This window comes from Natrix helvetica (assembly GCF_964273705.1).
Source record: "Natrix helvetica genome assembly, chromosome: 1".
Taxonomy (NCBI): domain Eukaryota; kingdom Metazoa; phylum Chordata; class Lepidosauria; order Squamata; family Natricidae; genus Natrix; species Natrix helvetica.
In genome coordinates, this window is record NC_138548.1 from 98,773,114 (window position 1) to 98,801,102 (window position 27,989).

Genomic DNA, 27,989 nt, shown 5'->3' on the forward strand with positions numbered 1-27,989 from the left:
TGAATAGAAAAGTATAAAAAAATAAGCAGTAACTGTAAGCAAGAAATCCAACAAATTGGTGGAAATTTTATTTATTCAATTTATATGGCTGCCCATCTTACATATGTGACTCGGGGCAGCTTACAATAAAAGAAGTAAACAATGTATAGAAAAATATAGCATTTCATTGGCCTGCTTGGTGCTCACCATCCATAAACTCAACTTATGTGCTTTTCTCTGCTGGCAGAGATATAGATATGCTTGTATGTTGCTGGTCAGTATGTCTCTATATTATGTGTACAGCCATGCCAGATATTCTTTTGGAATCAAAGCACAACAGATTGGTCATATGACCACCCCTTTTCCCTTAGCATCTTATCTCTTGGTTTGCATTTATACACAAAGTAGGGTGCTGCTGTCCCTCTAATCAGCATGGAAATGCTGCAAGGGATAAGTTTTGTTTCATTCTGTGCTGGGTGCAGAAAGATGACAAAAACACTGTCCTTCATACTCTACTCAGAAATTGGTGTCTTGAAAAAAGGATTCTGCCTTTCCATTAGCGGTCAGTGTACTCAGAGAGATTGTAATTATTTATGTTTTGGACAACTAGATTAATATTTAATTAAAAGTCTGAGACAAGGCCTAGGCAGGAATTCCTCTTGCAGGGATGAGAGATGCTATTGCGTAATATATTATTCTAGTTTAATTGGAATCAGTTTGGTCCATAGCCAATAACATATTGCCACTTGACTTCAAAGTTAATTGTGTGTTTTGTTTGATCTTCAGAACATTTCCTTCACAGAATATTACTTCAGTATAGCATAAGTTCATTGAGTGATGAATGTTGCCTAGTTTATCACTTGGTGTCTTGGGTACTACAAATATCTCAAAACAAGGTGGTATTGGATTTAAGGTTCCCTACTCCAAAACGAAAAATAGAATTAAAATATAAACAAACACAAAGATTTTGTGCAATGCTCTTTCCCCCCACTATCTATCTATGGTTGTTAGTTTCATTTGAAAACAATCCTAGGATTTCGTTGTTCGCCAACAAAATACTTCATCCAACTTGTGTGTGAGTGTGTTTATTAAATGAGCACACTCCATGCATGTAATTATTAATCTGCAGAATCAAATATGCTGATTTTTAAAAGAAATTGAATTATGATTATTATAACTGCTAGACTGTTATTTTAATATGCTACTTTTCTCACCTTTAAAAATTAGATTACATCAGTAGTGGTAGATGTAAATTTGAGTAACGGTTTAGTATAGAATTTGGCAGCAATGGTAAAATTATATGGATAAGTCTAATTCCATCTTTCTCAACTGCCAAAATTAAGGATGTCTCAGGATCCAAACATACCAAATGTAACTGAAGGAAAATCAGATGTGTCAGAGGATAATCAACACGACCATGTGGAAAATGCAGAACAGGGTGTCCGAAAGAAGATTCGACAGACCACACCAAGTCCTAGTAGAAGCAACATATCTGAGGGTAAGCAAAATTATTCTGATAAAATACTTTTTATCACTGCTCTGTACATCTATGTAACCTTCTTCTGATAAATGGAACATCTCCCACAACTCAAAATCTTAGAAACTACTCACTATGAATGTGTTTTCCAAGAAAATTACCTGAATCTGCATAGAGAGTGGAACAAAGCCTCTTTACTGCAATGGTGGGATCTTTTTCTTTACCTAATTTCTCTATAGAAAAATCCTTTCATTAGCCAGATTAAATGCCTTCCCATTTATGTTTCTGGAGGGAAGATTCAACAGTATGTCACCACAATGTCCTCTGGGCCCTTCCTCAAACAGGTTGATCAAGATACTCTTGGACATTGTGTTGCACTGCCCGTTTAATCAGCCACAATGTTGTGAATTAATTCTGCCCCTACTAATTTCTTGCTTGGTTTGGCTAGAATTAAAAAAAAAATGCCTGCAGAAAAGTACAGGGTTTGCTATGATTGTTTGATTATAATTGTTATATGACAGATTTAAGATTAATTTTGGCAGCATTCTACTGCAGATTTATCTCTGCCTTGATGCTTCATGATATTATTAATTTCCTGGGGAAGGTGTTACCTTTTGTTTGTTTTTTTCTGACTATATTGTGTTTGATATTTTGGTCTTGATCACAAATTAACTAAAATAAACACATATTTAATATGTATTATGTATACATTAGAATCTTTGCTATGATACTGTATCATGTCCTGATAAATGTTTTTTTTTTTTACAAAATCTAGCTAGCAAGCTAATGTTTGGCTAACATAAAACTGCCCTATCTTCCAGTCTGGGAGATTTTCTGAATTAAGATCTAAATACTGATTCAATTTTACATTTGCATTTCTGTTACATCCTGCACAGATGGTTCTTTATTTATCCTTAATCTCTATTTGCCACTAACTCTTATTCAAAGCATGGATATGATAATGAAAAAAATGATAATCAATACATTGATAAAAATGCCAAATTAAGTCCAAACACCTGGCTGACTGTGCAACAACAACAACAACAACAAATAAATAAATAATAATCAATCACAATCACAATCATAATCATAATCATAATCAATCATAATAATAATTTATTTACCCAACATTTCAATTTCCTTTCTTTTGGGGGACACCTTCATTTTTTTGTGACCATGTTTTCTCTGAAAAATGAAAAATGGTACATACATATGCTTACACCCAGGTTTCATTAGTAAAAACCACTCATTGGTAAGCCAGATTTTTTTTTTCATTTCAAAGGTTGTGAAGTTAATCTTCTGTGGATTGAGTATGAAAAATTTGAATTGGATTCTGTTAGAACTATATCAACATCGTAATTAAAGGCTTCTTGATATTAATAGCAATAGCACTTAGACTTATATACCGCTTCACAGTGTGGTATTCTCTCTGTGAGTGGTTTCTAATGTCAGTATATTTCCTCCAACAATCTGGGTCCTCATTTTACTGACCTTGGAAGGATGGAAGCCTGAGTCAATCTTGAGCCGGTCAGGATCAAGCTCCTAGCAGTGGGCAGAGTTAGCCTGAATATTGCATTCCAACCACTATGCCACCATGGCTCTTTATAAAGACTTCCTTATACTTAGCATGCAGTACTTGGGTTGTATTTTCCTTCTAATACCCAAAATATTGGTACAACATAATCAGTTCTTAGGAAGTTTAACACGTAAAACATTTCAGACTATACTTAAATATTCAGCTGCATTTATGTCTATAATTTATTTGTTAGTTTTGTAACCCACCATTAGTCCTTGTACTGGGTGACTTTAGGCAAGTCATTCTCTCTCTGCCCAATTTACCTCACAGAATTGTTGTAAGGAAAATAGGAGGAAGGTGTGTTAGACATGTTTGCTGCTTTGAGTTAACTTGTAAAAATTATAAAGGTGGGATATAAATAAATATCTCAGGGGTTGCCACAAAGAAGAGGGAGTCAAACTATTTTCCAAGGCACCTGAGGGTAGAACAAGAAGCAATGGGTAGAAACTAATCAAGGAGAGAAGCAACTTAGAACTGAGGAGAAATTTCCTGACAGTGAGGGCAATTAATCAGTGGAACAGCTTGCCTCCAGAAGTTGTGAATGCCCCAACACTGGAAGTCTTTAAGAAGATGTTGGATAGCCATTTGCCTGAAATGGTATAGGGTTTCCTGCCTAGGCAGGGGGTTGGACTAGAAGACCTCCAAGGTCCCTTCCAACTCTACTATTGTATTGTATTGTATTAAATATGAAGTACAGTAAATATTGATAAGGCAGTGGTTGGGTGATTGCTCATGGAGCCCATCTTTTCTTCCCACATGGCTTCAGCCTCATCATTTCACTACCTGTAAAAATTTAAAACTTAAGGAATTGCATTGAGAGAAGTTCACAAGAGGCTTAGAACGAGACAGATTGTTACCTTGTAACATTGAGAATTGTTTTGGGATGAAAATAGACATGAGAAAATAGGGAAATAAAGAAATGAGAATGAAAATAAAATGACTATAAGAACAGAAAATATTAGTCCTGTATTAAAAAATAGATGATTTTCCCAATAGAATGAATGGTAAGTAAAAAAGAAAGAAAGGATGATATTCAAGCTGCTTACAATAGCATGAAAATAATTATTTGACAGTGCTGAAGAAACATGGGGAATTTGGCAGATAGGCATGCAAGCAGACAGACAAGTAGCTAGATAATAATAAGTAGTTAGATAATAAGAGAATGATATTAAAAATGATGTTTGAATAAAACGTTTCTGAATGTATATTTGTGCATTATGGTTACACACACATAAAAATAGTTCCAAAGAGTGTTCAGAAGAAACAGCAAATAAAAGAGGCTCAGAAAATGTGAAGTGATTTGGATATGAATAAGACACTTGTTTTAGAAGTAGGTGAAAAAGGCTAAAGATGGAGCCTTCAGTAGGATGAATACATTAAGAAAAAAAGTGATAAAATAATTTGAGTTGAAAGCAAAGTGAAAAAAAATAGAGATTTGAATGGGAATGATAGCAATATGTCAGAGTGTGAAATTGAAAGGAACTAAAAGTTAGTTCCAAGCAGAGAAATTAATGAAAAATAATTTAAGTACTGTGAAGTGCTGGTGCAGCTGCTTTAATTGATAAAACGTTGAACTTTGGATGTGCTTTTGTTTATGAATGGCAATGCAGTTTCTTTAACATATGTGAAGGTTGTATCAGTGCATGAAGATTGGAAGAACGCCTATATTGTTTTCTCATAAAAAAGATTTACATAAACATTAGTAATCTAAGTACGTATGTTTAGGAAGGTTCTTGTCAAAATTTCGATTGAGCAAATGTGCAAAATTTGAAGACTGTCAAGTGGCTTTATGCCTGGCAACAATGTGCAAGCCAGATCTGAAATAATTCGATCATATATAAAGAGTGAGTGGGATGAGGGAAAAAAGAAGACCAAGAACATGTTTGTATGTGGAGTTTATAACACCCTTTAAAACTAGAGTAGTGAGAAACTTAAAGAATAAATGACTGTGAATTACTGTGTAGAAATAATTAAAAACTAGGATGATTTGCAAAAGCAGAAATGTGTTGACAGGTATGAAAGATGTTGGCATAACAAGATTGGGATAAATTATATCAATTTATTAAAAAAAGAATTTTTTCACATAGCATTTCTTAACTATCTTCCCAATGTTGAATAAAGATTCTTCATTTTGAAAGGGAATAGCATGTTGGGTACATATGTATAATACATGATTATATTACAGCTTTCAGGTATTGTATATCTTGATTGAAATGATCAGATTGTACGTTCAACTATAGTAGGCTATACTTTGCTGAAGCATATTTTCTTGGTCCACAGCTAGCCCTGCTCAGTTTGTGTCACTGGAGGAACTGATGGATACAGCAAAAGGTGTTACAAACATGGCCTTGGCCCATGAGATTGTTCTCAATAGAGGTTTTCAGATTAAGCCAGCTGACTTGCCAGAAAACAGGTAAGAGACCTGTTGTGGATTGAAAAAAAATCTAGAGTTGGGCTATAGTTCGTAATCTTAAAAGAAAAGAAGCATGACCAGTGGCTCCAAAAGTGAGATCACTGCAGTTAAGAAATCCATTTCCAACATGCTCAGACCAATACTATGGAAGTTTTTTTTTAAAAAAAAAAAATCTTCTACAGTCCATTACACTCAGTCTTAAAGAGAGCATATTTTTCTTTTATGGAAGAATACTCATGGAAATTTTAAGACCGAAAGAAAATATAGTAAAACATAATCATTTTTTAAAATACAACTGCAAAAATACAATACTTGTGAAATTCACACTGTATTTCATAAGCACATGGTAAACGAACAACACAAGTGTTCTATCAGTTATTAAAACACAATGGAAATTAGGCAAGTCTTGCCAAAGCGTTGATTGCTTTGCAGAAGGAAGAATAGTTGTCATGGATGATGTAATGTAGAAAAATAAAAATTCTTAAAATCATGTGTAGAAAGTTAGCACCCACCCCTCCTAGAAGAATGAAATGTTTTAGGAAATATTAAAAAGGTAGGATAAAATATTTCCCCTAAAAGAGAATTAAAAATCTTAAAGGAAACAGAAACCTAGCTCCCTCCCCCCCAGTAGATATTTTGGTACACATTGGGAAGGACTGAGCTATCCTATCTACAAGACAAAAGACCTCCAGCTCCAGGGTGATGGGATTAAGACATGACCCTCTAGGATCATGATGGTGAACCTATGGCACTCTGAGTCATATTTGGTGGCTTCCCATGGCTTTCCTGAAGTTTGGAAACGATCCATTTCTGGCTTCTGGAGGGTCTTGGGGGGGGGGGCGACTGTTTTCACTCTCCCCAGACTTCAGGAAAGCCTCCAGAGCCTGAAAAGGGGTCGCATGTGCATGCATTGGGGGGGGGGCGTGCATTCATGTGCAGGTGGACGGGGAGGTTGAGTGGGCACGCACACTCTGTGTGTGTGTGTGTGTGTATGTGTGTGTGTGTATGTAATAAAATCTGCTGAGTTTCTCTTACTGCCATCATAGTCACTGAGTCTAGCAAGAAATTATCTTGCCTCTTTCTTCTCTATTGTGATTCCCTCTTTAATACATAATCTTTGTGGGTTTGTTGGCAAGATATTTACCCATGCCTTTCTTATAATGTGTTTTTCAATTAACTGCACATCAGAGTTGCTTTTCTTCTAAGTCCCATTTGCTGATTATTTTTATATTAATCTTATGTTTTTGTTTATTTATCTTCATTTTGCTTACCAGTTTTGAAAAAAGAGTAAGAGACATTGTCCACAAAGCTTTTTGGGATTGCTTGGAAACACAGTTAAAGGAAAAAACCCCTTCGTATGATCACGCAATTAAACTTGTAGGAGAAGTTAAAGAGGTAAGATAGAAAGTATTTATTGTCATTTGAATGTTTCTTGTCTATCTGCAAATCTAATTATTTAAAAATAACTGAAGTAGCAGCAATCTATATACAGCTTTAGTAGTACAACTAGTAATCTCCACAGTTTTTTGAATAGCTAGTCAGCCAGAGTGGCAGGACAGCAGTGGCAGCAGGAGATGGTCATAAATATAAAAAGTCCCAATTGTGTGCATGTGACTGTGGAGGCAATGTGACCGACAGAACTTTGAGGATTGGTCATAAGTCCCTTCGTTTAGTGCCATTAGAACTTCAAATTGTTGCTGAACATTAAGCAAGGACAATTTATATGTGTTATCTTCCAAATAATCCCATTTACATTGTTGCTAGTATTCTTAAAGTACTAAAATATTCAAAAGCAATGGACTAGTATACATGGATTACCCAATGAATATGTAAAATTGGGCCTTTGTGTCCCATTTTGATATTCAGATGCAGTTTTTGGAACACTGGAAGATAGTATGCTGAGATAGATGAACGCTGGTTTGATCCATTAAAGAAAGTTTTTACTGTCTTAAAACCATGATCTATTTGTTTTCTCGGGCTTTGGAAACACGGATGGGCGATGCAAATCCTTTATTTGTAGTTTTGAAATAGCTTTTGTTGCTTTGCTCTCTTCTCACTCCTTTAAGATCTGCCATTAATTGCTCTAAAATGAATGTACTAGGACTTTTTATTTTCCAATTATCTGGTTTATGACCTGACACTACTGAGTCATTACGCTGGTCATTTAGGCTGCCACTTGACTGAACAAGATTTTTCAATTTGGCTGTATAATGGCTATAACCTTTTAGATAAGCCTTTACCTACCATATTGAAATTCTATCCAATTGCTTCTTTGTAGCATGATGTTGGGAGAGAATAGTATTGCAAAAAATATAGGGCATACAGAAAGAGAATTGCTTAACTTTCATTTGCTTTTTTTTCAATTTTCCCCAATCAAGCTGTTCAAGAGGCTTTAAAAGAAAAATGGAGCACAAATCCATAATCAATTGCATCTTGAATGCAATTGGAGAAATGTCCAATTTCAATAAATGAAACTCTGAAAACCTAAAATCATTTGACCTTACATTTTTATATGACCACTTTTCATAGTAACATAATGTTGTACTGTACTGGTTTTTATTTTTGAATGGTGATGACACCAGTGTAATTAGGACTAGGAGCTAATAAAAAGGATATTGCTTTCTTTCAGACTCTCTTGTCTTTTTTGCTGCCTGGCCATACTCGATTAAGGAATCAGATTACCGAAGCTCTTGATCTGGAGCTGATAAAGCAGGAGGCTGAGAATGGTGCCCTTGACATTTCTAAGCTGGCAGAATTCATCATTGGAATGATGGGGACACTCTGTGCTCCTTCGAGAGATGAAGAAATCCAGAAGTTGAAAGACATCCGTGAAATTGTTCCCCTGTTCAGGTGCTAGAGGGGGGAAAAGAAAAAAAAAAGGAATAAGTCTTCACTTCAAAATAGCTTAAACAGCTGCATTATTTTAATAGGCATTAAATGCTATGTGGACTACTTGCATATATTTTCTTTGCTTTTTATTGGGGACGTTATGTTAAGAATGAAGAAAATTTGGAATAATAAAGGAAGAATATTCTTTGGCTAAGAATAATTCTTGTAATGTTTTGCAGTGAGATGTATTTCCAGTTCTTTAAGGTGAAAGTTCAAGCCCCTTATAGCAGATCCTAAATAAGTACAGGAAGTCCTCAACTTACAACAGTTCATAGCGAACATTTGAAGTTACAACGACACTGAAAAAAGTGACTTATGACCGTTTTTCACACTTATGACAGTTGCAGCATCTCAGTGGTCATGTGATCAAAATTCAGATGCTTGGCAACTGGTTCATATTTATGACCGTTGCAGTGCCGTGGTGTCATGTGATCCTCCTTTTGCAACCTTCTGAGAAGCAAAGTCAATGGGAAAGCCAGATTTACTTTACTGTCTTAACAACTGCAGTGATTCGCTGAACAAATGTGTGAAGAACGGTCGTAAAATGGGGCAAAATTCACTTAAATGTCTCATTTGGCAACATAAATGTTGAGCTCAATTGTCATAAATTGAGGATTACCTGTAAAGATTCACACAGTTTTGTTAATCAGGTTTAAAGTCAAGAAATGGGAGATTATCATGCAGAACCTTGCAAACTAAATAAAATCCATACCTTCATTTATGAATGAATTCATAATAGTGGGCTCTTTGTGAATTGTTTGAACCTCTTTTCCCCAGAATGTGTTCCCTAAGGGCTAAGTGTCCTTTTCTAGATAAGCTCAGGAGTGCAACATTTATCTGATTGTCAGTGATGTTTTGAAATCCGTCTCTTTCTTTCCCAGTCTCAGTGAGTTCTCTTATTTAAAGGCTCCTCTGACTATAAATGTGGATTCCTTCCAGAAAAAAAGCCCCACATGTTGGGGGGAGCCCTACTAGCTTGGGATTTTGTATCACATGCCATTTTTCTGTGTAGAAGGAATTGTCTGATGGGTAGCATTTCATCACGGCAGATCTTCCCTAGCATTCAGAAGTGGTATTGTTCTGAGGTGGGCATATGTTATCAGTAGGAACTGGGCTACAGTTCTCAGAATAAGTAAAATCATGCTATTTGCCTTTCTTCGGAAATCAATTCAAATTGATTCAATGGAAATTTCTCCCCAGAGAATAGATATAAGATTGCAATTTAAAGATAATTTGCGAAATAATGAAGCTTTCTCAATTTAGTATCTCTCAAATGTAATTCAAATCTCACTCAGTAATTTCCAAATACAAAGGCTGAAAGCAATATATCTCCATATTATGGGACTTTCAGATCAGAAGTTCTAGTGAGCTTTGTAATAAGGATAATATATAAAGCATTATTCCGCTGTAACTACTATTGGATAATACTTCATTATTTCCATAAGCTTTCCTTGAAAGAAGAGTAATTCTTCATTTCCTTTTAGTTGACTTAAATTGACTTAGTTAATTTTCTTCACTGTTCAAGACTTGTTTCATTTTTTAAAAGTATGATTAAATTTTGAAAAGCTTAATGTGCCTTTATTTTTTGCAGAGCAATTTTCTCTGTGTTGGATTTGATGAAAATGGACATGGCTAATTTTGCTGTCAGTAGCGTTAGGCCACATTTAATGCAGCAGTCAGTAGAATATGAAAGAAAGAAATTTCAGGAACTGTATGAAAAACAGCCAAGTATGATTTTTCTTGCCTTCCTTTACTAAATGATACACTTATATTGTTAAAATGGAAATTATGAAGTAAATTCAGCATGAATATTCAGTTTCATTTTTAACAACTTACTTAACTGTTCAGTAATCAAAAGAATATCAAATAAAAAACTCCATATATGCCCCCAATTCCTGTTTCGCCCACCCCATCCTGATCCAAAATGATGCAAGTCAAAACAAATTAAAAACTACCACCAAATGCCTGCATAGTCAGTGCCGTTTCCCACATTTTTATATATTATAGATCCAAATAAAAAAAATTACACTGGATTTCATGGCCTTTGCTATGTAAATCTGGCAGCTATTCCCCGAAGTGGAATTTATCTCTTGTGTTGGACGATTGTAAATGTCCTGGGGAAAATGGACAATAATGGTAGCCATAATTATTTAAATATTTTAGTTTTGATAATGAGTAACTAAATGGGCAGAAGAAATGGTGGTACCTGTCAATTTTATGATCACTATATGACCCCTTCCACTTGTGGACCTGATTTAAGCCCTTCCTGTTTCCTTCTATGGGGCTGTGTGTGATAACCTGGATTTGAGAGGTTATCAATATTTTGGGGGTATGAGCTATTGGAGAAAGATCTCAGGCACATGATGAGTATTTAGTTGCAGAAATCACTCTCGAAAGGCAGTATAGGTTTATTTTAAATGAATAAATACATTGGTGGAGTAATGACTGAATGAAAGAAAAATTCTCTCTCTGTCTTTAAAATAGATTCCTTAGATTTTGTGACTGAATGGCTGCAAGAAGCCATGGTTGATCTACAATCCAAAGTTGACTGTGCTAGTAATAATGATGCTGCCTCTGCCAGTAGAGTTCCGGCACTGAGTCCTGTCGCTGTACAAAATCATGCATATATCCAACTACTCAAGTGGAATCATCTGCAGAAGCCTTTTCCAGAAGTAACTATATCTGCAATTTCTGAAATCTAGATAATAACTACTGTGTGAAATCCTAGGACAGATTTTAGATCACCCTTGTTCTTAACCCCTCCTATTAAGGCAATGAAGAGTTTAATGCAAGGAAAGAAAACATTATCCTAGAGGTTAGTGGGTAATGATGGGGAAAGAGTATTTACCTCTAGGCTCTTAGAGGAGGCATAGAAAGCCCCATTTCTTTGGAGCTTTCCATTTTATTTTTAGGTAGCTATGGAGAGGAAGTGTGATGGCTCAGTGGTTAAGATGCTGTGTTTGTTGACTGGAAAGATTCAAGACCTGAGTGCCATGCGACGGGGCAAGCTCCTGTTCTTGCCCCAGCTCTGCCAACCTAGCAATTCCAAAGCATGCAAGTGCGAGCAGATAAATAGGTATCACTTCAGTGGGAAGGTAACTGCATTCTGTGATGTCATGTTGGACATACGATCATGGAAACGTTTCAAAGTCATTGGGTCAAATGGAGATGAGCCCAAGAGTCAGCTATTACTAGCAGAATAAAATCCTCAGAAACTCTCCTGTGGAGGAGAGTACAAATACTCACAAGAGGTTGTCAAGAGAAGATACTCTTTTTTCTCACTTTTTCTCTTCTCTGGATTCACTTACATTTTAATTTTAATTTTTGTATTTATTAAATTTATAGCCACCTATTTCACTATGAAATGATTCTGGACATATTTTAATATGATTAAAAGTCTTTTCTCCTATAATTACTTTACCTAATATAATTAAACTGATTTTGCGTTTAATTGTTTTTTACTTTTACTTTTTCAAAGTAAGGAAGTTTGGAGAACTTTTTCTTTCAAGGGAGAAATTATTTGACTTTATGTTAAATTTTAGTCTTATATTACTCTGGAATTATATATTACTCTGGAATTATATATTTGTGAAAATGTGGATGTGCTTATGAGTTAGAGTGGAGATATGGAACATATATTGAACAGGATAATTTGCTATTTCTAGTCACTATTTGCTATTTAGAATGTGTAGTAGAACTTGTCTTTTGCAAAGGAAAAATGGTTTATCTTTATCATATTAAACTTGACGTTTCTTTTTTAGTTTGCTTGCATTAGGATATTGGGATCATTGAAAGCCTTTTAAATTAAATTGTGTTATACTTAAGAGTTGATATGTGGAATGCTGAGTTTTATATATGTTAATTATAATTTTAGAGCTTTGTTTGGATCTTTTGCTGATAACTGGATTGAAGAAGTCATTACATATTTGACTTGACTATTGTTAAGAGATAGCTTATGGGATGAAGAGTTTTATATTTGTTAGGTAAGAGGAAACAAAGAGGTTATATTATACTTGCACTGAAGAGGGAGGGAAGTCACTTGGGAGTACTTTTAATGCTTCTTTTTCTTGCGTTTTTTCTCTTTCCTTTTAATTTGTATCTTTTATTGCTCTAAAATCTGTAATAAAAGTATTTTTTAACTGAAAAAATAAGTCGCCATATGTATCTAATAAATAAATGTATCCTCATGGAAAAATAATTATTAGTACTCATTAGAGAGCAAACCTAAGTGAAATGACATATAGATAACATTGATACTAGATCCTTTATTTTCATAGAGAACTAATTGCCTTTTTATCATTGTGTTTCTTGGAGTTTTGAGAAAGAGGCTATACCTTCACAAAACTGAGACAATTTAATACCAATATCAGTAAGTTTATTGACTATTTGAGAAGCTGTTGTGTAATACTTGACTGTTCAAAGCAGCACTGATAAGAATCTCAACATTGAGGCAAATGAGAATTCAGTTTTGAGCTGTCCCAAAGGTGCTTTTTCAAGAGGCAACTGGACTTTTTTCCCTTGAAGACATTTCGCTTGTCATCCAGGAAGCTCCTTCAGTTCAGCTCAGTTTTGAGCTATTACCAAAATGACACTTTGTCTTAGGCATATGCATGTAACCAAATACAATGCTTACTGCATGAGTCAGTTCTTAGAATATGGTTTAGATTATATAAGTCAAAGGTTGTGGTCCCGAGCTAGGATTTTAAAGTTAAACCCATAATTTATTAGTTGTATCAGTCACAGAAATTGCTGTAAATAAATTATGTTTGATTGATATATTTTGATACACATGGCATGTCTTGATTTATGATTTTTAAAAAAATCTATATTGGTTTCCTTCCCATACTGTAGTTTAAAAATCAGCTAATTAAAAACTGGAACATTCTGTTCATTGGTATGAACTTTGCATAGAATGATTTAACTACAACAGATTTACAACCTCGAGATAGGTGGTGAAATCCAGTACCTTTTATAGTACTATGAACTGGGCAGGGTTCAACTTTCTCATGATTTTTAATTGAAGAAGCTCAATGGGACATTATAGAGAAGTGTATCTTGAATTGAGATATAATAGTAATTGATCAGAGGGAATTATATAACATTTGATCCATTGATCTTGTATAATTTTACATTTGCTTTTCCTCTTACTTTTTACTTCTTTTTTACTTATCTGAAAGTGTTGCGTTTACTAAAGGTTTAATTTCAGCCAGTTTATAAGTTGACTTGAGGTTTTTGAAAAGGAATCCATGCATGTATACTGTGGCTTGAGATAAAAAAGACTGATGCACCTAGAATAGTTTGGAAGTTAACTATATTAAGAATTTGAATAAGCCCACTTACGTTAGGCTATGAGATTTCTTTCTTACCGCACCTTGTCATTTTTTATATTCCAAACTTAGTCCATTTTTTATGCTGAAAATGTTTTTGCAGACTGTCTTAATGGACCAAAGCCGTTTCCAGGAAATGCAGCTGGATTTGGACCAGCTTATTCTAATTGGTGCTATTCTTCTGGTCACATTCAATGCATCAGGCACAGCTCTTGCTGATTTGCCAGCTTTTACCAACGAGCTCAAAACGGCTATCCAAGTATTGCTGACAGGGCTACACCTTCCGTGAGTATCTGGTCCATGATGGTTTAATGCTGAATGCTATTGACATGAAACTTTGAGTTTAGGCCTACCTATTTGAAAGGATTCAGGTGTTTATAGTAAAAAGCCTTAAAATTATTGGGAATATTATTCGCTTGGTAGATTTTTCTTAACTTGGAATAAGAAATCTGCTTAAAATCAGTTGACCTCAGCATTAAACAAGTTGGTCTATTGGGCCTACAGATTCTGTATTCTTAGCCAGCCAGCTAACCTAAAGCTGCTATAAACTGACATTTGCGTTTTGAAAAATACAGGTTTTAATTCCCCCCCCCCCACCCCTCTCATAATTAATTCCTAGTATGAATAGGAAATGCTACTTTCTGTCATTGTCATTTCTTTATTAATTTAATTTCCTATTACAGATAATACTCGACTTACGACTGCAATTGAGCCTAAAATTTCTGTTGTTAAGCGAGACATTTGTTAAGTCAGTTTGCCCCATTTTATGACCTTTCTTGCCACTGTTGTTAACCACATTGCAGTTGGTAAGTTAATAACTCTGTTCTTAAGTGAATATGGCTAAATCACATTTTTCAGTGCTGTTATAACTTTGAACGGTTACTAAATGAACTGCTGTAAGTCGAGGACTACCTGTATATTTATAAGGCAGAAAAATTATGGCATAGTTTCCATTAATGCCATTTTTCTTCTTCAGGACTTAAGATGTTTTTATTTTGGGGCAAGGATTATTATTTTGCTGATACATAATCAGTTTTAAAGTTTCACATGAGCTATTCTAATATATGGAAGCTTTTTATCATTCTTTAATTCTTCCAACCTTTGTCTCTAGTTCCTTCAACTTGGATGAAACTTTGGCTGTCATAAGTGAAAAGATTTGTGTTGAAGTTAACAGTTGCCTTTCCCAGCATGGCTTCACACCATTTACATCTGAAAAAGTGACTGCGCTTAAAGGACAAATCCAGGCTCTTGCCAATCCTGATAATGCTGTATGCAAACTGATAGGTATGCATTATAGATGAAATGAGATTTGTTCAGAGTTTATAATTGTCTGCAAGTTCATATTCATATTTGAGAACATGCCGTATGTTAATGTTATAAAAAAGTGGAAATTATTTGAGATAACCTTTGTGATAGGCCATATCTTTTATATCCATAAACAATTTCTTTTAGCTAAGTGAACAAACCAAATGATTTTAAGATTAAGGATTTTATCCTGGGATAATTGCAGATATATAAAAAACAGGATATGACCTATTTTATATATTTGAATGCGACCAGAATACTTGGAGTAAAAAGGCAATTATGCTGAAGGAACTTCTAGTATTTATTATTGGCATAGGTTTCTTGAATCAGAAAGCAGCAGAATCCTTTAATTTATTTGACACATAAGTTTAGTTTGGCTCTAGATAAATTAACAAGATAAATTAAGACCTTGTGTTAAGTTGTGTTATTAACTCTCTTCTTTTCTCAAGATTCAAGGATCCAGTTGTTTTTAGAGAATTACCTTGCTTGTGGTCATCAGAAATCACTACCTCCGGTGCTTGGTGGATTGGGCCCTATTCAGAGAGAGCTGGAGGAGATTGCTATCAAGTATATTCGCCTTGTTGACTACAACAAGCTAGTTTTCAGTCCTTATTATGATGCAATTCTCAGCAAAATATTGAATAAAGAGTTTTCTTAGCTGTGAAGAAAATGGAAAAATGCCAGGTCCACTTGTATGCAGTCCCTCAACAATAGGGCTTCAGTCCAGGGCCAGAAGGCTGTTTTAGTCTGCTTTTACTCTTTTTTGTCAAAATTATAGGGCTGGAAAACGAAAGTTTCCTTCAGAGACTAGTTGTTCATTTAGGATCCCTACAATCAGTCCTGCCATGCTCTATACCCTTCTGGGTCACCTCTCCCTACAACAGCCCACTGCTATTCAGAGACGTCTCTTTAAAACATTACCTGGGGCAGATACATTCATGCATTTAGGGTAAAATGCAGTATCTCAAGAATTGTGCTGATCATATACTCCAATTGGACTTTTTACAGAAGTCCCCAGCATGGTTGGCTTGCATCACCGCATTCCACTTCTTCCTTTCAGACAATAGTTTAGGATTACAGATAAATTTAGGAATCAAGTGATTTACTGTATTCTATCAAAGCAGAATCATACATGGAAAAAAATTGTGAATTGTGAATACATGGAAAATTGTGCTTGGATATTATTGCTGGCTTATTGTGGTTACCTTTCACCTATTGAAAAAAATGTTTAAAGAAACAGCTTTCCAAACACATTTCCAAATAATTTAATAACAGTGATTATTATGTTAAAATATACATATTTTGGCTTGGTATATAGCTTTATTAGCCATAATGGCCATTGGCAACATATAAGGATAATTATAAAAAGCATCCTGTTCGCATAACGCAAAGTACATGCTAACAGGTTAATATATATATTTAGTACTTTATATAGTTCTTAAAGCCTGTTCTAAAATCTGCAACTTAAATTTCCACATATTCAGTGTTTGAATATTGGTAGTTAAAGCACTTTATATATATTCTGCAAGCCAAGGCTCTTTTGTGTTTCTGCGAGCCATGGTTTTCTATAGCATTTGTTTCTGTACCTGCAGATACTCGGTCAAAATCATATATTTTTGTAGAATATTTTCCAGTTCTTTATTTCCCTATTCATAAGAATGCTGTTCTGTAGACTCAAGGAAGTGTTTTTCTTTTGACCTGTGAGAACTCTTTTGAAAAGAATGGTTTCTTAGTTTTCTATTAGTGTAGATTTTATTTGCAATAAATACGAATGAGACCTTGAATAAGAATTTTTCACCAGATATAACGAGAAAATGTGCTGAAGTTTTAAACATTAAGAAGGAAATAATGATAATCTCAGAGAACAATTAAATAATTTCCTAGTTTCCTAGTTTTCTATTAATGAAGTATAAAATGCTACTAAAGACAAGCAAACCTTTATAAACTGAAGCAGTTGAGTAAGATACTGAATATCATTTACATAAAAGTTTGGGATTAAAAGAAAATACAGATTAAAGTCGTAGCTCGTATCATCACCAGTGAAAATATGAAACTTCCAGTTCAATTGCAATTTTAGTTGCAAATATTGGCATTAGTGTGGTCATCTATCTAGATCAGGGGTGTCAAACTCGATTTCATTGAGGCCCGCATTAGGGTTGTGTTTGACCTTGGGCCAGGGTGGGCCTGGCTAGGGTGGGCGTAGCCAACTCGGCGTCGCTCGTGATGGGGGTGCCTGTGGAGGCCCGAGCACTCTGCCAGCGAAAATGGGCTCCTGAGCTCGATTTTTGGCTGCAATGACCTCCTGCAATCCTCTGCCCGCAGCCCTCCCAAACTCTGTTTTTGCTGGCAGAGGCACCACAGGCCGGATCTAAGCTGTTTCCTGGGCAGCTCCACGGGCCGGATCTAAGCACCCCGTGGGCCAGATCTGGCCCCTGGGCCTTGAGTTTGACACCCAGTTGACAGAAATGAATTCTGGCTCACCTTCCCTGTTAGGCCTGCAGCACAGAATTTCACATGCTGAGATCTAACACTGCTCAATCCAGAGGGGAAAAAGATGCTTTTATGTATGCATATCTCTTGCTCAGTTGGATGCAAAACATTCATTTATTTATGCCACATAAACATAAAGGTTTATGTTTATATGATTCATATGTTACAGATAGTTAAAATAGTTCTTCTCTTATACAATTATATTCCAATAAATTTATTGAAATTTGCTTGGCTGCCTTAAAAACTAATTTCAAGAATTCATAACCATGAAACAAGCTGGGTTTTTGACAAAATAACAGGTTCTGAAGCAGAATTACTAGTGGATTGCTTTCCTGTGTCGAAGTTTAATAAAAGAAATTCTATTTATTTATTGTATTAATTAAGGTAGCCGAACTAAAGTGTGTTATGTGTTAGAATGAAAGTTATATTCAAAAATAGGAATAATAAAGCAGAGCAACTTTAGTTGGAAAGATAGATGCAATACGGGATCCAAATGTTTAGTGGCCATCTGTGAAATATGACTGAGCTTTGTTGGCAAAGAGCAAAAGATCTCTGTTTTTTCACTTAAATAATCCTTTTAATGATTAGAATTACTTAAAAATAAAATATTTGATCGTATTCTAAATGCAACAATAATTGGTCTGATGCAGTATAACCAAACCAATTGTTTTTTATTAGATTGCTTTAACTTTTTTTGTAATTCTTTGTTCATTGTTGTGAGTTACACAGAGATGCTTGGAGGTGGGTGGCATACAAATTTTATTGTTATGTCTGGTTGCACAATTAGCCAAATGTTTTAGAATAGATTTGGAATTTATTATTTATTATTACTTCAACAAGGTGTTCATTATATATCATTGAACACTTTGTGAAGGATTTGTTTTCTTATTTAAAGAATGCTCCTGCAAATGCCTTCCATTTGAAATTTGATGCCTCTGAATTTTAATAAGCAAAAATAGTAGTCCAAATGTGTTTGTTCTATGTAAACAAGTAGTTTAAAACTAGTATTTCTAACGTTAAAAGAATAGCCCAAAATGGTAAAACCAAATCTAATAGTTCAGTCTCACCAATTCTGGAAAATTAGTCCTTACTTTAAATCTTTTTCATCAAGATCAGTTAGTGTTCAGATTTTTAACTATTATCTGATATTTAAATTTATCCATCCACCAACTTTATTGCTTTAAGATAGAAAGCAATTGAAAAAAACCCTTCTGGTGGAAATTTAGTATTTTATCAGAATTGTTTGATATGTACAGTATGTGTTTATGGGAATTTTTGAATTGTTAATATTCCAAGCTTGATGTTTTTCCTTAGTGTTGCTGTCATCTAAGCTGTATGTGTATCTTTAATATGACATGGTAATTCAAATGTAATAAATTAATTTTGATGCTTGTATTTGTTGTAGTTTCCAATAATTTATCTAATTTTTGCTGTTCTATTTCACCATTGTCAAACATTTGTTTATTTCACAAATGCTTGCTTTGGGTTTTGCTTCATTGTTTCCTTTAACATTTTTATCCTTACACTAAGCTCTAAAAGAGAAATTCTGCATTAAAATAGGCAACTATTTAGGAAACAAGGTTTTCTAAAATGACTCCCGCATTGTAAAGAAGTGACAAAGAGGAACAGGAATGACCAAGAGTCCTGAAGAACTGAAATTCAATTCAGGTTTGGCAAATCCGTTCACAAAGGTGTACCTTGTGCCTGGTGCTTGAATGGACCTTTGGTGCGATAACCGTAAAATTCCTGGAAGCTTGAAGTCTATTACTTAATAGACTTACGTAATAAATCTACGTGTGCTCTCTCAGACCACCCAAACCAGCTCCTTTTTTCCGATTTTGTTGATGGCAAATAGTATAGGAAAGCCCAAAGCTCAGATTCTTTCAGCATCTCTCCAGAGACCAAAGTTTGTGTTTTTTGCAAGGAGCAGAAGAAGTGGAATCTGATGCTAAGTTACAAAGTCTTATTCTTCTCAAAATCTCAACAACGCATGGATTAGACAATGTTATCTATCTTCTTCAAGGACCACAGTACTTCTATATGACAATTATCATAGTACAAACAATAAAGAGTGAGTCATTTTTATATGAAATTTGTAATCAGATTTGCATTTTGCAGATTTCAACTTGAAATGTAAACTTTCTCTGGAGTGATTTAAAAGTACCGAGAAAGGGCAAAATAGTAGGTCAGAAAGATGATATAAAAATACTAAGTGATTTCATACCTTCCATATAATTAAAGATTAATAGGCAAGTAACAAAATCTTGTCCCTTATCTTGAATTTAGCTTGTATGCTGAGAAAATGGTATCTGTAGGTATCACAGTAATTAGCATTTTATTTTGTAATTTAAAAAAAAAACAAATATTTTCTGGTTATATTATTTACATAACAACAACAAAACTAATGTTGATCTTTTGACTGACAGAAAAGCCAGTTGTATCTCCCATAAATTATCAATTATTACTATTGTATGCCTGAGTATTTTCTGACTAGCATTAATTTAAGTGTCAATGAAAATGGGAACTCTTCAGTTCAAAAGGATCGCAAACCATTTTCTATTTCTATATTTATATGAATAATTTTATTTCTATATATTATTTGAATTATTAGCAGACCTTTTCTAGATACTTTTGTGAATGAATTTTCATGTTCTGGACAACTACCTAATTTTTAATACTGTGATACAATCATTAACTGCATCTTTGGATTACAGATTTCATTTCTCTTCAAAGTTTATTTCACATCAGTTTATCACACATGAAGTCTAAGGAAAATAATGCTCAGAAAAATAATGCTAAAGACAAACTTAAATATACACTTATCCAAGGAAAAGTAAACACCAGCGAAACCAAACAATTTCATTTCAATATTTAGAATGATTAGTGATTTTGAGATCAGACAATTTTTGTATCAGCTAGAAAAAAATTCATGAGACGTAACTTTAAGGAGATCCTTTATTTGAAAGGAACATTTTTTCTATTTTAAACTACAAAACAGCTTCCATTCATTCTGCCATAAATTAAAATGAAGAATAAGGCAGGACAGACACTATGTGAGCAAAATGAGAATGGTTTGTTTTTCAGAAATGTGAATTTAAAATATTTCCCCATTATAAGCTTTCCAGTTTTTAAAAATAAAACTGTCAAAATCCCCACAAGAATTCAAGTAGTTTGTGAGGATACATCTGAAGACCAACCAAACACATGGCAAACACATTTTGCGTGGTCTGTGTCCCAATGTGTAGTTGCTGCCAGAACAAGATTTGCCCGTTCATCTGCCTTTTTCCTTTTCTGATGAAAAAACAGCTGGTATAAAAGAGGCACCACAGTAACAAAATAACCTCAGTTGGAAGATGCATGTTAGAAACTTTCAATTCTTTTTAAACATTTGATTTGTTGAGACAACATATTACAAGTCCTTTATTTTCACAACTGAATTTGCGACATGCCTCATCGGATTCGTTTCTGTTGTCGGGCTCTGTAAATGTCATGAATCGGAGGAACCACTGATCCCTTTTCCTCGTCGTCATCTGAATCTTCGTTTGGTCTTTTGACAGATTTATTGAGAAGGGCATTATTTTCCAAAGGTCCATTCCCTTCCATTGAAAGGTCTGGCAAGCCTCCCGTAATAATCCGTACAGCTTCATCCACAGCTTTGGAAGAGGGAAGAAAAGAATTTGTTTTGTGAAAAAAGGTTTGCTCAATAGTTGTGAACATACACATGATTTATATTTAGAGATGTAAAGTACATTCATCAGTAATTAAGGAGAAAGGGATGGAATACTGTCTAATATTTTTGCTCAAATGGCCATTCCCTAAAGTTAAGGATGACCCTGTTTATATAACACCTTTTATCCAGCCAGCCACTGACCCAGTGAAATGACCTTACTGGGGATCACCATAACCAAATCTATAGTTTCCCGTTTCCCAAACACAGATCAATTTCTCTAAGAACAGTCTAGGGCAATCTAGCAAAATTCCATTATATCACCAGCCCTGAACCCGTTGGCTAAGAAAGCAGTTATCTGAGTCCTGAGTGGGAAACAAATACTCTGATATGGAGCAGGGACAGTACAAGTGATAATGTACTACCACCAGACACTTCCAAAATGGGGACCAGAGGAAAAACAACTTACAGTCTGGAAGTTTGCATCTTCTGACAATCTCCATGAGTTCATCCACTTGCACAAATGGACCCTGCATAAAAAAAAAGATTAGTCATTTAATAGGAATATTTACATAAAAGCATTATAGTTCAATAAATGCAATATTAATGAAATGAGACAGTAAACTACCAAAGTCTTCAGAAGATGTCATTATATTACAACTAACCTGAAAACACACAGGAGGTGGGAGAAGTTTCATTAGAACTACAGCAGCAGGTGGAACAGGAAAGACCCCACCAGGAACTGGATGTAAACCTGGAGCTGGAATATAATAACACAAAAATAACTGAAGGGTTTTATAGCAAAAGTAAAAAGGCTTGATTGGAGTTTTATTTATTTTGGAGAGGAATCTTACAAGGCATCATATGCAATCAAAAAAAATCTGAGATTAAATAACTCAAACCATGCAGTACGAAATATATGTGTAAGGATGAATTAGAAAAACATTTTTAAAATAAAGTTGTAGTCAGAATGTAGCAGAGAGTCTCTCTTTTTATCTTGACAAAATTTAGTCAAAATCTTACGTGCTAAATGTCTTGGTTGAAATGGAATCATTTGCTGAGTATCTGGTTTTGGATATTCTGGCTTTCTGTCTGCTTCATCTTTTAGCACAGGTGCTATTGAAGGTGCCACTACAGGATCTGGAATTATGTTTGATAGCTTTGCACGAGAGACATCCTGGAAATTGCATTAAAAGAAAAGTGTTAATGAATCCATGTGACTAAATACATTTTAAAAAATATTTAAATGATGAAAGTGTGCAATGGACATAATGTAACATTCTCTGTTAACTTACCTTATAACCAAGAGCTTTGAGTTCACTGGCAGAACAAGGATACAGATCCATGAATTTATACCTGTCTACCAGCAAAGCTGTTTCTTTGCCCTCATATTCTTCCTTGAAAGCTGTAAACCTTCGTTTCTCAACTTTTAATATGCTAGCCAAGTCACCAATATTGCTTTCAAAAGCTAAAAACCGAGCCCATATTTCTCTGTATAAGAAAATACCAAAGAAAACAAATAACCCAATAACAATGAATTCATATCCCCGAAGAGACAGAAAAATCAAAATATAGAAAACATACTTATTTAAGCATATTCTAGCTACACTTTCTAAAATAGTACCAATGTCTTTTGCAACTGTTCAATAACCAGCATGTTTCAAATCCAATTTATTGCAAGACTCACTGCTACAAGTTTACTAAAAAATATTGTATGTGTTGGTGGCTTGCTACTAATCAACTTTGTCTTTGCATGAGAAACTATTCTAGTCTAATGTTAAATGTATTGTATACAAATACCAGTCATTTTTTTTCTTATAACCAGTCAGCTTATGTATAAAGAGGAGCCATGGTGGAAGAGCTCTTACAAATAAAATAGAAACAAAATGAGCTGCATGCATAGATTGTACAATTCACTACATTTAGGAGCAAAATGACAGACAAAATAATTATTTATTAAATTTAGACAAATGTAATCCACAAATGTACCCAATTCCCCAGCATTTTGGCTCCAAAAATACGGTCCAAGTGGAAATCACTTGTTAAACAGAATATTTTTCAGCAAGTAAACACAGATGAGTTGGGGAAGAATGTACGGTGAAAGCCAGGAAGGTCATTCATTTATGTATGTTTGTATTAATCAAATTTATATACCACCCATGTCACTGTACAAGTGACTTTCACAGTAAACTCGTTATTGTAGTTTTCGATGAATAAACACAGATGAGATGGGGAAGAATGTAGGTACAAAGCATGCAGGAAGGTGGAACTATTCATTCATGTATATATGTATTAATTAGATTTATATGCTGCTGATCTCACTGTCTAAATGACTGAGTGCTTTACAGTAAACTCATTTCTGATGCATGCGGGTCAAAGTGCCAAGCATGCCAGGTCATATCAAAACATTTAGGTTTAGGTTTAGGTTTATTAAATTTATAGACCGCCCCCTCTCCCCGCAGGGACTCGGGGAGGGCATCCATAAAATGCATGCCCACAGAATGTGCTACATACTTTGCTTCTCTTAGTAGCTCTCTCTTTATAAGTACAACAAAAGAGATCACTTGTAGGAAGGAGCTTTGGTAAAGCTTACCCAGATTTTTCTGGTGGCAGGCTCCCCGAGGTCAACACACGTTCAAACAGGACTCTTGTATTATTATCCTCTATTTAAAACAAAGTTTAAAAGCAAAGATGAAAACATGTAAATATTTGTATGATTTTTAAAAACAGAATTTTTAAAGAATAAATTTAAGTTTAAAATACAAGGTTGAAATACTTGAAATACTTATACAAACTAAGAAAAATGCAGAAAAAAAGGGAAGAAAAAAATCTGTAAAAGAAAAAAAGGAAAAACACAAGGCAACAATTTCCCCCTTAATTCAAGACAAGTAGAAACAGTTTCAGTAACTTATCACTTTTTCTATCATTTCAATTTTGGTACATAGGACCATAATAATAACAATAACAACAACAACAACAACAATAATAATCTGATTCTACAAAAAACCACCCTACTTAGAACAGCTTATATCCTCCGGCGTTACATTAACAGTTCCTAGGTCCTTGGTTAGGACTCGAGCTGTTGAGCTACCAACCAGCCCCAAAGGCTGTGAATCTCACCAAAGATTAACAGCAACAACAAAACAACATACTTTATTCATTAAACTTGAAACTCAGTGAACTGAACATTAAAAAATGCATCATAAATACCATGATGCATTTTTGAATGTTCAGTTGACTGAGCTTCATGTTTAATGAATAAAATATAATAATAATAATAATAATAATAATAATAATAATAATAATAATAATAATAATAATAGCAAATGTCTCTGTAAAGAGACAGATGAGATAGTCGACCACTTGCAGCAAAATTTCACAAACTGACTACCTACAACGCCATGACCGCGTTGCTAAGATTATTCACTGGAAATTGTGCCAAAAGTTTGGATTTGAGTACAGCAAAAACCACTGGAACCATCAGGTTGAGAAGGTTTTAGAGAATGAGAAAGTCAAGATCTTGTGGGACTTCAGAATCCAGACTAACAGGCACTTGGCCTACAACACACCTGACATAACAATAATTGAAAAGAAAAAAGTATGGTTCATTGACATTGCAATACCTGGTGATGCACAAATTGAAGATAAACAGCAAGAAAAAATCACAAAATACTTGCAAATTAAGGTTGAGTGACTGTGGAAAAAGAAATCATGTGTTGTCCCAATTGTAATTGGAGCCCTTGGAGCAATACCTAAAGGGCTACCTCGCTATTTGGAAATTCTAAATTTACCTGACTTGAACATTCTGACTCTACAAAAAACCACCATACTTGGAACAACTTATATCCTCCGACGTTACCTTAACAGTTCCTAGGTCCTTGATTAGGACTCGACCTGTTGAGCTACCAATCAGCCCCAAAGGCTGTGAATCTCACCAAATATTAACCACATAACAATAAAAACAACAATAATAATTTGTTTGATCCTATGTACCCTGTTGTTGCCAACAATTGTAAATTGAGTTATTATTATTATTATACAATTATATCACAGCGGCCAGTTGTTTCGCCGGATTTGGCATTGATTACTAGTTGGGCCCCACCCAGGGGCCTAGGACGTCATAACGTATTTTCGCAATATACGTGCGGATCCAAGCAGTGCAGCTTTTTGCATTTGATTGATGGTGATTTTGTCAGGTTTTAACTGTTTTAAATGTAATTCCAGAGCTTTGGGAACAGCACCCAGTGTGCCGATTACCACTGGAATTACCACTGCTGGTTTGTGCCATAATCGTTGAATTTCAATTTTTAGGTCCTGGTATTTTGCAATTTTTTCATGTTCCTTCTTGTCAACCCTGCTATCACCTGGTATTGCGATGTCTATGATTGTAACCTTATTTTTCTCAACCAGTGTGATGTCTGGCGTGTTATGTGCCAGTATTTTGTCTGTTTGTATACGAAAATCCCATAGGATCTTGACCATCTGATTTTCGGTGACCTTTTCAGGCTTATGTTCCCACCAGTTTGTTGTTGTTTTAATATTATAATTTTTGCACAAATTCCAGTGGATCATTTGTGCTACTGAATTGTGCCGCAATTTATAATCAGTCTGCACCATTTTTTTACAGCAGCTGTTGTAAACAGTTTCATCAACTTCTTTGCAGAGTCTGCATTTGGCATCATCAGAGGATTTTTCGATTTTGGCCTTAATGGCATTTGTTCGGATAGCTTGTTCTTGCGCAGCCAGGATTAGTGACTCTGTTTCTTTCTTTAGTGTACCTGTTGTCAACCATAACCAAGTTTTTTCACTGTTCACTTTATCTTTTATTTTTTCAGAAATTGACCATGTAATACTTTGTTCTGCCAACTCTCCATTCTTGATTTTATCACATCTTTTCTGTATTCTTGTTTCATCTGTTGGGCCTTCAGTAGATTTTTGTTGTTTACTTCGATTAATAGATGTTCTTGACTTTCTTTTAAATAATCAGCCAATGCACGTTTTTCTTCTTCAACTATTTGCTTCACTTGTAATAATCCTCTGCCACCTGATTTTCATGGCAGGTATAGTCTATCAGTGTCACTGCGTGGATGTAAATTATTATTATTATTATTATTATTATTATTATTATTATTATTATTATTATTATTATTATTATTATTATTATTATTATTATTATTGTTATTATTATTGTTATTATTATTATTGCATCAACAGAATTGTATCACAGCGGCCAGTTGTTTCGCCAGATTTGGCATTAATTACTAGTTGGGCCCCACCCAGGGGCCTAGGACGTCGTAACGTATTTTCGTAATGTGTGCGGATCCAAGCAGTGTGGCCTTTTGCATTTGACTGATGGTGATTTGTCAATATTTAACTGTTTTAAATGTAATTCCAGTGCTTTTGTAATAGCACCCAGTGTGCCAATTACCACTGGAATTACCACTGCTGGTCTGTGCCATAATCGTTGGATTTCGATTTTTAAGTCCTGGTATTTCGCGATTTTTTCATATTCCTTCTCGGCGACCCTGCTATCACCTGGTATTGCGATGTCTATGATTGTAACCTTATTTTTCTCAACCAGTGTGATGTCTGGTGTATTATGCGCCAGTATTTTATCCGTTTGTATGCGAAAATCCCACAAGATCTTGACCATCTGACCCTCGATGACTTTTTCAGGCTTATGTTCCCACCAGTTTGTTGCTGTTTTAATATTATAATTTTTGCACAAATTCCAGTGGATCATTTGTGCCACTGAATTGTGCCGCATTTTATAGTCAGTCTGCGCGATTTTTTATAGCAGCTGAGTATGTGGTCAACAGTTGTTAATATTACTATTATTATTATTATTATTATTATTATTACTATTATTATTATTATTATGTAATGCAAAAATGCATTACAAATACCAGTGACTGGTGCTAATGGTTGATACGATTTGCTGCCAGCGTCCTAGGTATCAACCAAGTACCTTCTTAAAATATAAGATGTTCCGTGTAGCGCAGTTTTTTGCAGTTCCACTGGTGTTATTACAGGAAGCTGCAATTTGTTGATGTATCTTGGACAGGGTGCCAAGTGCTCCGATGACAATGGGTATCACTGTTACATGCTTCATCCATAGCCATGTAGTTTCCAGCATTCAGCTTTGATTTTAATATTTTGCGCACCCTCCTGATGTATTCCTTTTGTGTTGACTCTGACTTTTCCATTCAAGATGTTATCTGCTTCCAATATGCCTAGGTACTTGTAACCATCATCCTTTGCTAATGCTTTCACTATATTTCCATTTCCCAGTTCTATTCCTTCTGTTTTTTTCCATTTTTCCTCGCCGCATGGATAATATAGCACATTTTTCAAGGTCAAAGTTCATTTTGATGTCACTGCTGAACAGTTGAACTGTGTTGAGTATATATTTTTTTACTGCAAAATTTTATTGGTTTTAAAATATATAGGGAAGGGTAAAAGGGTGTACAGAAAATTTTTTGCAGCTTCCACACTGGTGGCGAAAATTCCCCCAAGAAACTCACAGATTTAACAATCTTAAAAATAAAATATAAAAGAAAGCATCAGAACAAATGTAACCAATATTATCAAACATGTACTCTACTATTTTTTCTCTGTTACTTTTTGTAGTATCAACAATTACAATTATTCCAAATACATTCATTTTTGTGATCTAAGCCTTTTCGATATTGCTTCTTCTTCCCTGCCCCCCGGAGGGGCCTCAGCGCCCCCCCTCCTTATCTTGCGTCTTGCTGTTCTTTTCCCTACTCCCACTAAATTCCTCCTCTGAGGGGGAAATATTCTTTTTAATAAAGGCTTCCGCCTCTTGAATTGTATTAATTCTGATCCTATTTCCCTCCCAGAAG

The 27,989-nt window shown here is 34.8% G+C and overlaps 2 protein-coding genes across 5 annotated transcripts in view; one reads left to right on the top strand and one right to left on the bottom strand.

Moving 5' to 3' along the window:
* The window catches only part of TCP11L1 (t-complex 11 like 1), a 44,863-nt gene that overhangs the window by 5,116 nt on the left and 11,758 nt on the right, over positions 1-27,989 (top strand). For 3 of the 4 annotated variants that reach the window (XM_081936169.1, XM_081936168.1, XM_081936170.1), the window contains 9 exons: positions 1,323-1,477; positions 5,313-5,445; positions 6,720-6,840; positions 8,075-8,295; positions 9,926-10,062; positions 10,819-11,006; positions 13,765-13,946; positions 14,773-14,945; positions 15,416-18,849. In XM_081936169.1, the coding sequence (XP_081792295.1) occupies positions 1,324-1,477; positions 5,313-5,445; positions 6,720-6,840; positions 8,075-8,295; positions 9,926-10,062; positions 10,819-11,006; positions 13,765-13,946; positions 14,773-14,945; positions 15,416-15,624 (1,518 nt within the window). In that variant the 5' untranslated portion in view covers position 1,323 and the 3' untranslated portion in view covers positions 15,625-18,849. Of the gene's footprint in view, positions 1-1,322; positions 1,478-5,312; positions 5,446-6,719; positions 6,841-8,074; positions 8,296-9,925; positions 10,063-10,818; positions 11,007-13,764; positions 13,947-14,772; positions 14,946-15,415; positions 18,850-27,989 lie in introns of those variants that run through there. The other variant, XM_081936171.1, reaches the window with a different exon arrangement.
* CSTF3 (cleavage stimulation factor subunit 3) overlaps positions 20,165-27,989 on the bottom strand; it is a 67,654-nt gene continuing 59,829 nt past the window's right edge. Inside the window, exons 16-21 of the mRNA XM_081936167.1 lie at positions 23,717-23,786; positions 22,419-22,614; positions 22,147-22,300; positions 21,789-21,883; positions 21,593-21,653; positions 20,165-21,109 (exon numbers count right to left, since the gene is read on the bottom strand). Coding sequence (XP_081792293.1) covers positions 20,907-21,109; positions 21,593-21,653; positions 21,789-21,883; positions 22,147-22,300; positions 22,419-22,614; positions 23,717-23,786 — 779 coding nt within the window. The 3' untranslated portion in view covers positions 20,165-20,906. The remainder of the gene's footprint in view (positions 21,110-21,592; positions 21,654-21,788; positions 21,884-22,146; positions 22,301-22,418; positions 22,615-23,716; positions 23,787-27,989) is intronic.